This window comes from Galeopterus variegatus, unplaced genomic scaffold (assembly GCF_000696425.1).
Source record: "Galeopterus variegatus unplaced genomic scaffold, G_variegatus-3.0.2 Scaffold353, whole genome shotgun sequence".
Taxonomy (NCBI): Eukaryota; Metazoa; Chordata; class Mammalia; order Dermoptera; family Cynocephalidae; genus Galeopterus; species Galeopterus variegatus.
This window is the reverse complement of record NW_007726464.1, coordinates 265,729-274,444: the sequence shown is the minus strand read 5'-3', so window position 1 is coordinate 274,444 and position 8,716 is coordinate 265,729. Positions and strand designations below refer to the sequence as shown.

At 55.7% G+C, this 8,716-nt stretch overlaps 1 protein-coding gene across 1 annotated transcript; it reads left to right on the top strand.

The window, feature by feature from the left end:
* The first annotated feature begins 4,356 nt into the window (after window positions 1-4,356).
* LOC103586576 (transmembrane protein 201-like) lies at window positions 4,357-8,620 on the top strand. Its single transcript, XM_008567872.1, has 5 exons — window positions 4,357-4,381; window positions 4,496-4,567; window positions 5,113-5,403; window positions 6,171-6,308; window positions 6,589-8,620. Exons 1-5 carry the CDS (start codon window positions 4,369-4,371, stop codon window positions 6,684-6,686), a joined length of 612 nt encoding a protein of 203 aa, XP_008566094.1. The 5' UTR covers window positions 4,357-4,368; the 3' UTR covers window positions 6,687-8,620.
* Window positions 8,621-8,716: the final 96 nt, after the last annotated feature.

Sequence of the window (8,716 nt, the reverse complement as noted above, 5' to 3'; positions counted from 1 at the left end):
TTCTGTCCCAGATATATAAGGCATTATATCTGAGTAAACGTTGAAGAAAGTATTATGTTTGTGTCTTCAGATGTTCATCAGGCTTATCTTGTGCCTCTATCTGGGTTATTGTTGAACATTAGATTAAGTGATATTCCTTCCATAATTATTTTTTCAAGGATTGCAAAGAAAATGTTAGTTTATAGAATAAGATTGTATTACTCCTCCTTCAAATCTAAATTCAATGTTTAAAATATTCTTTTAGTTGCACTGTGGGAAAAACAAAACAATAGTATTTTGTGGAGAAACTAGCATCCACTAAATGGATTGAACAGAAAAAAATTGTCAAATGTATCTCAGACTTAAGAAAATGTGGTAATATAGATGGACTTACATGCTGTATTAGCCTAAGAAAATTATTGTTTATGTTGGCTTAGTAAGTCTTTTAATTAGTCATGATGAGCTTCTTAGTTATAAAAATCAAGAAACAGTCACAAAAATGGTTGACAATATTTAAAGAGATGATTAATGAAGTGAAAACCCAAGAAGGACGTATCAACTGCATACCTAAATATTTCTAAGTGACCATTAACAAAGCATATCATCTAGGTATCACCTGTCTTGAGGATAAACTTCAGTTTAATTGGTGAAAAATATTATTTACTAACTGCTAGTGAAATTTTCATGTAATGTTCTGCTAAGAAAACTTCTTTTAGAAGCACTCTCTTTTCTACTTTGGAATCCATTTGTCTTCTCCCTGTTCTTAGATGAAGAAAATGTAAGACAGCAGCTATGTTCTATAGCACCTGTTTCAGTGGTCCAAGCCAAGTCTAGAATCAAGTTGCCTCATGTGATAAAGGTTTGGTCACTTAGGTCTCTTCCCTTATTTAGAAGATAATTGGCAATGGAAAATAATTCACAACAAAGTACTGTGTAATTTCAAATTCAAGTGGTACTTGTTTGGGAGTTTAAGACAGGATGAGATGATGTAACTTTTTTTTTTTTTTTTGTCTTTTTTCGTGACTAGTAAGGGGATCGCAACCCTTGGTGTGGTGTCACCCACACCGCGCTCAGCCTGTGAGCGCACCAGCCATCCCTATATAGGATCCGAACCCGCAGCGGGAGTGTCGCTGCGCTCCCAGCACCACACTCTCCCGAGTGCACTGTGGGCTTGGCCCTACCAGTCATCTTTTAAAAAAAATTTTTTAAATGGGGCTAGTAGAAGAACATGCCTCGTGGGCAGCTCTGAGGGTTGAACGAGATGATGTGTTTAAGGTGCTGAGAAGGGCATCTGGCCCCCACGGGTGCGCAGCACATGGAGGTGCTTGCTGGGTTTTGTCTTTTACTGCCTTTCTTACCATTATTACTACTGCTGCTGTGATGGAGACCCAGGGGCAGGAGAATGTGCCCCGAGCCTTTCTACATGGTCCAAGGGCACAGGGTCCAAGGGTCCAGGTCAGTTGCATTTACTGAATGCTTGCTGCTCGTGAACCCTGAGGGGACCAAGACCTGGCCTCTGTCTTGAGAGACTGTCTCATCCCTCACCTTTCCCAACAGAATCTTCTAGAACTCAGTCGTAAATTAAATCCAGTTTTAAACATACTCAGATCCTTGTGTGTGCTCTGTGCCAATCCTCTCCCCTTGGGAAGCTGCCGATCTTGTCTCGCTCTTGGGGGCATATCATGGGGGCTGGCTCTCTAGGTACCGGGCCCGGTGCTGGGAGCACCAGGGTCTAGAGGCAGGGTACTATCCACAAGGAATGTGGTGGGTTCTTGGCCAAGCCAGTTTCTCTTTATTAAATTGTAGGTGTCAGGTTTAGTGATGTGCAGTCATGGTCTCAGTTAAGCCCCTCAACAACTGCCGGGGGTAGGGGACCTTCTGCTTCATGTCAGACACCCCTCTGAGCCTGTTTCCTTAAGTGACTGGAGCTGGGTAAGATCCCAGCTCTCAGCTCCTCAGCTCAGGTGCCTCTCGCCCTGTGGTACGCAAGTGAGCGTCCTCCAGGGTAGAGGAGAGTCCCTCTGCCAGCAGGAAGGATCACTGGAGGAGATGGCGTTTGAGCTGAGCAGGGGACAGAGTTTGAGACCTTTAGGGTGGGGAGAAGGTGGGATTGCCCTGTGTATGGAGACCTGGACTCCGGACAATTCTGTATAACCAGACATGAGCCAGGTCGCTGGGGGAGAGCAGCTCCTGCTAGGAATCATCATTCAGCAGAGTGTTCCTAAGCCCCTGTTGGGGCCAGCCTGACGCAAGGCTCAGGGGACACGTTAGCAGGTGAGTCGTAGCCAGGATCTGGCCTGGCTCAAGCCCCTGGGTGCTGTTGGGGCATCCGTGGCCTCTTCTGTGAGCAGCACCTGGAGCAAGGGGGCCATGGAATGCCCTGGACATGGGGACCTGGGAAGCCCTGCATCTGGGACCCTTTCCCAAAAGAGAGTTCTCTGGAGCTCCCTTGAGAGTCAGGAGCTGGAACGGGGTTCTAGGCATCAGGGTGGGGCTGGTTTGGGCCCAGGATGGGGGAAGGACTCAAGCTCCCAGGACCAGCCCGGGTGCAGACCCCACCAGAGCCTTTTGATGGCCATCTTGGGGGAAGAGGGGTGCAGATTGCTGGGAGGGCCGCCTCTTGCTTTGTTCTTTAAAAAATAAAATGATCCCAGCTAATCATCCCACAGAGTGAAAGGCAGGGATTTGAACTCATAGGGGAGCGATTCCTACCTCTGGAGTTTCCCGTAAGGTAAACCCTGGAAGATCAGAGTCCCACCCCCCCCCCAGAGAAAACCCTGCCAGCTGCTGAGGGCCCCTTGGCCCCATTTGCCAGTCTCATGGCAGTGAAATGGGGGATACAGACTCAAACCCACAGTGCTGCTCCTTCACATCGTCACCACAGGTGTGTTGCATTACCTGCTTATGTCCCTTTTCCCACCTATGACGGGACTGGTCATACACACCTCATAGGGTTGTTGTGAGGATTATATGCAGAAACAGAACTGCCAAATTAGCTGGGAGCAGCCAAGCAGGGCCCCTGCCCACCTGGTCCAGCAGCATGACCTTGGGTAGGTGCAGCCCCACGCCGTGCCTTAATCTCTTCTCTCAGATGTGGCGGTTGTGCCTCCAGGACTGTGGTGGGATGAAGTGAGACGGGTCAGCAAAGCCCCTGGAGCAGACCCCTCAGCATGAGTGGCTGCTGCTGCTTACTCTGGGCTGGGGGATACTTATCACAGCAAAGGCCTCATCCTCCAAAGTGGTTGAAGACCAGGCCATTTTGCTCACACCCCAGGTTGATATCAGGATGGTTTTGCTTTTCCCCTACGCAGAGGTATCCCTCTCTGTTTTGGGGGTCCCCAGCCTGGCAGCTCTTGAATGGAACTTGGGGTAGAAGAGGGCAGGCTACGCTGAGGGAGCCAGGAGCAGGCCTGCTCTGAGCCCAAGTCCTGCCACGGGGACTCTGCACGAGGGTGGCGGAGCTGAGGGACTTCAATCTCGAGCCCATGGGGAGGGGGACAGTACCAGAGCCAGTTCAGGCCCTTGAGGCGGGGCCTCCCACCCATCGAAGACAACAGGCAACATCCCTGTTGAGGTTGAGGCAAGGGCTCAGGAGCAGCCCCGTCCCGAGGTGGCAGCAGAGTTCTGTGGGACTCAGGCTGGTCTCAGAACATCAGGTTGACGGGTGGGATCCCAGAGTCTCCAATGCCAGGGTGGGTGCACAGGACACATGCAGGTCTTTGGCTCGTGTACCTAGGAGGGCTGCTGGCCCGGGGGCTCGGGCACTCTCTCCTCCCCAGCTTTTGCCTCCGCCCTCCCCGCCCAGGCCTCATCCTACAGCTCCCACCCAGCAGGAGGAACCCCTCCCCCAGCAGCCATACACCAGGTCCTGGGAGGACTCCGATTGGTGTGCTTGGGTCATGTGACTACCTTACCCAGTCACGTGGGCTGCCTGGGGTCTGTGTCCCCAGGCCTGGTGGGGGGAGGGGCAGGCAGTATGCTGGGACCTGTGCACTGTGGTGGAGCAGCAGCCACCCCGGCAGGGCACGTGGCCATCTCCAGATCTTTCCACATTCAGCTCTCAGCTGGGCATTGGGGAAATGTAGCTGCGTGAGACAGGTCCCTGCCCTTGGGGCGCGTTCGATTTAGGAAAAGGCAGCGTGTTTAGTGTTCCCTGGGGTCCAGGGCAGGCAGACGGGAACTAGGGTTGGTGGAGAAAGTGGGATTCTCAACGGCTGAGGAAGCAGGGCCTTGTGTGGGGAGAAGTGTGCAGAATGAGGAGCCAGGGACCCGACCCGGGCCAACTTCTCAGCACCTGCCACGAGTTCAGCTTCTGTATCCACAGAGTGGGAACGTGCCCAGGACGCCTCCGACGGTAGCTTGAGGGGTCAGTTGAGCATCTGCGTTTTCATGAAAGCACGTGGTAAATGACAAAGGGTGGGCTTCAGCAGAACAGCCGTGGGGACCGTGGGATGGAGGGGGTGGGTGGCTGCTGTCTGCAGGCCTGACGTGCATCACGTTTCTCCTTCATCTCCAGACTCAGGGTACCTGTTCAGTGGGAGCCGTCCTCCGTCGCAGGTGTCTCGACCTGGGGAGGTTCCTATTGCAGGTGAGGAGAGCTGAGAGGAGGGATGGGGAGGCCACTGCAGGTGGGCACCAAGGGGCCCAGGGTTTCCAAAGCAGAGTGGATGAGCGTGAGCATTGGGGTCCGGCAGATATGCGTTCATATCCCAGCCCTGGGCAAGTGGCTAACACGCCTGTGCCTCAGTGTCCTCTTGGTGGAATGGGGATGATAGTTACTAGGGTCAGATCATACTGTGCTGTCGTCCCTGTCGGCCATCAGAGTGGAGACGGCACAGCAGGGGTCCAATCTGAGCAGGGCTGGGGTGGCTGGCCTGAGTCTCCAGGGCTCTTTCCTGCCAGCCTTGCTGTCCGCCGATGGAGGCACCAGGGCCACGGGTAGAAATCAGAGGGTGAGGGACGTGGCTGAGGCTCTGTGCCCCTGCCCCCTCAGGTTTCCAGCGGGGCTTCCCTCTGTCCCGCATCTCTGCACAGCGTTTTCTTCCCTCCTGGGTGAGAACAAGACAGCATGCAGTAGGCGCTGCCGTGCCAGCCAGCACTCACCGATGTTCCTCTCCCCTTCTGTCCCCCCAGGTTACTTCACTCTGCTGTCGGGGAGCTGCCCCTCCTCCCCGGCGCCCTCCGTGGCCGGCTCGGTGGCCTCCAGCTTGGGCTCTCTGCGCCACCGCAGGCCCCTCATCAGCCCTGCCAGGCTCAACCTGAAGGGGCAGAAGCTGCTGCTGTTCCCGTCACTCGCCGGGGAGGCCCCCAACACCCCCAGCAGCTCGGACGAACACTTGCCGCCGCCAAATGGCAGCCTCTTCCCCATGGAGCCACCCCGTGTGCCCCAGAGGCAGCCCATGCAGGACGCGAAGCACACTGTGGGTATGGCCTTCTGACCATCCTCCTTGGGGACGGGACAACCCGGTGGAGGCCTAAGGGTCAGCAGGGGCCTGTCCTGGCTCTTACCCACATGTGTGTGGTCAGTCTCAAGCTCTGGACACCCCCAGTCTGGTGACCTTGAGCCTCTCACACATTGCCCTCTGCTGGCTGATTTTATTGTCTTTTGCAGTTGACCTTTAGGGTTCTCAGTCCCTTGGGACCAATCAAACACACATCATGTGCTGCCTGGCTGCATCTGGTTGCAGATATTTTTGTTTGGTTCAAATGGTGTTGTGCTGCAAAGCATTTAAACATTTTTTAAATTAGGCTCCAACCTGTAAAATCTAGAACTTTCACATGAGTATGTGGATTTCCTGTGTCGCTTATGCTGTCAGCAGATCTGGCCACACTGGGTCTGAATGCCAGCTAGACAGAGGTGGCAGGGCAGTCACGGTCTTGTGTCCCAGGCTCTGCTGCCCCTGCCCTGGTGACCTCACCCTCCAGAGGCCTCCCCTGTGGGTGGCATCTGCTAGTGCCCGGTGGCATTTGAGTTTGTGGCTCGTGATCTGAAACCAACTGCCCCTATGGCAGCTATTCATCCAGGATCCCAACGAGAACCTGGCCTTCTACTGCTTAGGGTGGGTGAGCCGGTTGGGGCAGGCTGGCTGCCAGTGCCCAGGACTGTGTCCTACAGTTGGAAGCAGAGCTACCCCCGTCTGTCCCTGCACTGAGCCGTGAGCCCCCACTGAGACACGCCCCCCTCTCCGCAGACATGAGACTGAAGCCAGAGAGAGGCAGCGCCTGCAGCAGTCGCTCCATCAAGAAAGAGGATGACTCTTCCCAGTCGTCCACCTGCATGGTGGATACCACCACCCAAGGGTGCTCGGGAGAGGCCGCCGCCTGGACAGGTCTGTGCCCTGATGTGCGGGGGAGGGCAGGAGGTGCAGATCTGAAGCTGCCCTCACCTCCTGGTGGGTGCAGGGCACTGACGAAGACCTGGAGGGTCTGGGACCCTGGCAGAGAAAGAACCTTCAAGGCACTGCAGGCCCTCAGGTGACCGATGGCTGACCCACTCAGCCTTGCAGCCATGGGAGGTGACTTAAGGGGGAAGGCCTTCTAGGGGGCGCTGTTCAGCCACAGGGCAACCCACCCACATGGGCATCCTCCAGCGGGTCTCTGCTCTCGCAGGTCGTTTCGGCCCCTCCCTGGTGCGGGGCCTCCTGGCTGTGAGCTTGGCTGCCAACGCCGTCTTCACCTCGGCCTACCTGTACCAGAGCCTGCGCTGACCCACCGTCAGGGAAGCTGGGAGGGCAGCGCCCGGTGCATGCTGCTGCCACCACTGCCGGCCTCAGGCCCCTCCCCGGAGGGGCTGCCGCCTCTGCCCTGTCATCAGGGCCCTTGACCTCACCAAACTGTGAGCTTCTGTCTGCAGGACGCCAGCTCCTCCTCACCCGCCAGACTGCAGGGCTGAGCGTGCGTCTCAGATCGTGCTCTGCCCGCCCATCTCCTTGGCTGAATCGGTTGTGTTTGGTGCTGACACTCTGATCCCGATGCCAGGGATCCCTCAGGGCTGCAGAGCCCTGAGGTCCCCTCCCTGTCATCCAGCCCTGCTTGGCAGGAACTCCAGTACCACTGCACCTGCAGCAGGAACCGGCCCTACTGCCTCCTGACCCCGGGCCCATGGGCTGTGGTCACATCTTCGTACTGTAGTCCCCTGTCCCACCTGGACAGTCACCTCAGAGCCCCACTAAGCTGAAGGCCCTGGGGGAAAAGGGAGGCGTGATACCTGGGTCACTGCATTGTCACCCCTGCCTGGCAGAGAGAAAACCTCCCTTGGGCAGCCCCATAGAGGACGGGCAACCCCTGCCCCATCTCACCCCTTCCTGTTGGCCCCGGCTGGGTGTGCAGATTGGGCCTGGGGTTCTCAGAGCTCCTGTGTCTCATTAGCCAAGGGCCTAGCTGGTTCTTCAGGACCAGTACACCTGCCCTCCCCTTTCCTGCCACATGCGCCTCTGTTTCATGATCTCTGGCGACCTTCCCAGGAAGTGGCCCCATCACCGTGAGAACACAGAGCCCAGAACACAAAGGCCTCTACTTTCTGGTCCCTCCTCACAGGCTGCCACAGGGGTCCTGGCGCAGCCCCTCAGCTCAGCCTTCACATCTCAGATGAGACTGGACCCCTCCCCACCCCTGCTGGGCACCTGGTTCCTCTAGTCCCTGAGACCCCACTGCCCTTTCATTTTCCTGCCCCACTCCCTGTGGTCCCTACCACTGCCCTTCTGAACCATACTGCAGGTTGCCCCCTGCTTTCGTGCTGGGGCCCCCTCCTGCCCCCAGAGAGGGGGAAGGAGGGACTTCAGTCTGGCAGGGGGCTCCTTGCGATGCTGAGGCACGAGGGCTTATGTGTGCCTGTGGCTGTCAGGCCCCCGATTCCCGCTGTGAGCACCTGCCCTGGGCCTGGACATGGGCCGGGGGAAGCGTGTGTGTGTCTGCCTGTGTCGGAGCATGTGCTCGTGCCACTTGGGGAGGAACTGGTGCCTCGGTGAATCCTGAGACTTGGCAGGGGATGGGGAGCAGGAAGAGGGGTCTTCACTATCATTCAGGGATAAAGTTTGATTTTATTTTTCTACACATTTTTGCCAGGTAAGGCATTTTGCTGATAAGCAGGATGCCACCAATTCTCCCTGCTAGGGAGGTTTAGTTTTTTTAAGCTTTGGGTGCTTTTTTAATATTTTTTTTAACATGTGGGGAAGGAGATTGCTCTGACTTCACCCTCCTCTTCCCCCACTCCTGTCCTGAAAGCTACTGATGCTGTATCCTGCCCTGCCCACCACCCCAGACGTGGCCAGCTGGGGGGCCTGGGCAGAGTCCAACTGCCAGAGATGGTTCCAACTCGGAGGTGGTGCCCCTTGGTCCCCATTTGTAGAAGGGGTGTATGTGACACTTTTTAATTTTATTTTTTGCTTACCAAAACCAAACTCCATTCCCAAATTACCTTCCTCTGGCTCTGAGGCAGCTCCCAGGCAGGGGGCGCCCAGCCCCTCTCCTCCCAGCCTGGCCTCCTGCACCTGCCAGTGCTCCCAGCACCCCGCAGTGGCAGGGAAGACGCCAGGCAGGAGGGGGTTTTACTTATGTTTGGTTTCAAACAGAAAACACAACCTTATTTTTCTTTACAAAAGCAAAAAAGGAAACCAAAAGAGATAACAACCTTTGACCTATACTTTGCCGTCTTGTCTTCTTTCTCGTTTGCTTGGGCACCTCCAGCCGGTGTGAGGAAGGCCCCCCGCAGGGTGGGGAAGACTCCCAGCAGAGGGTG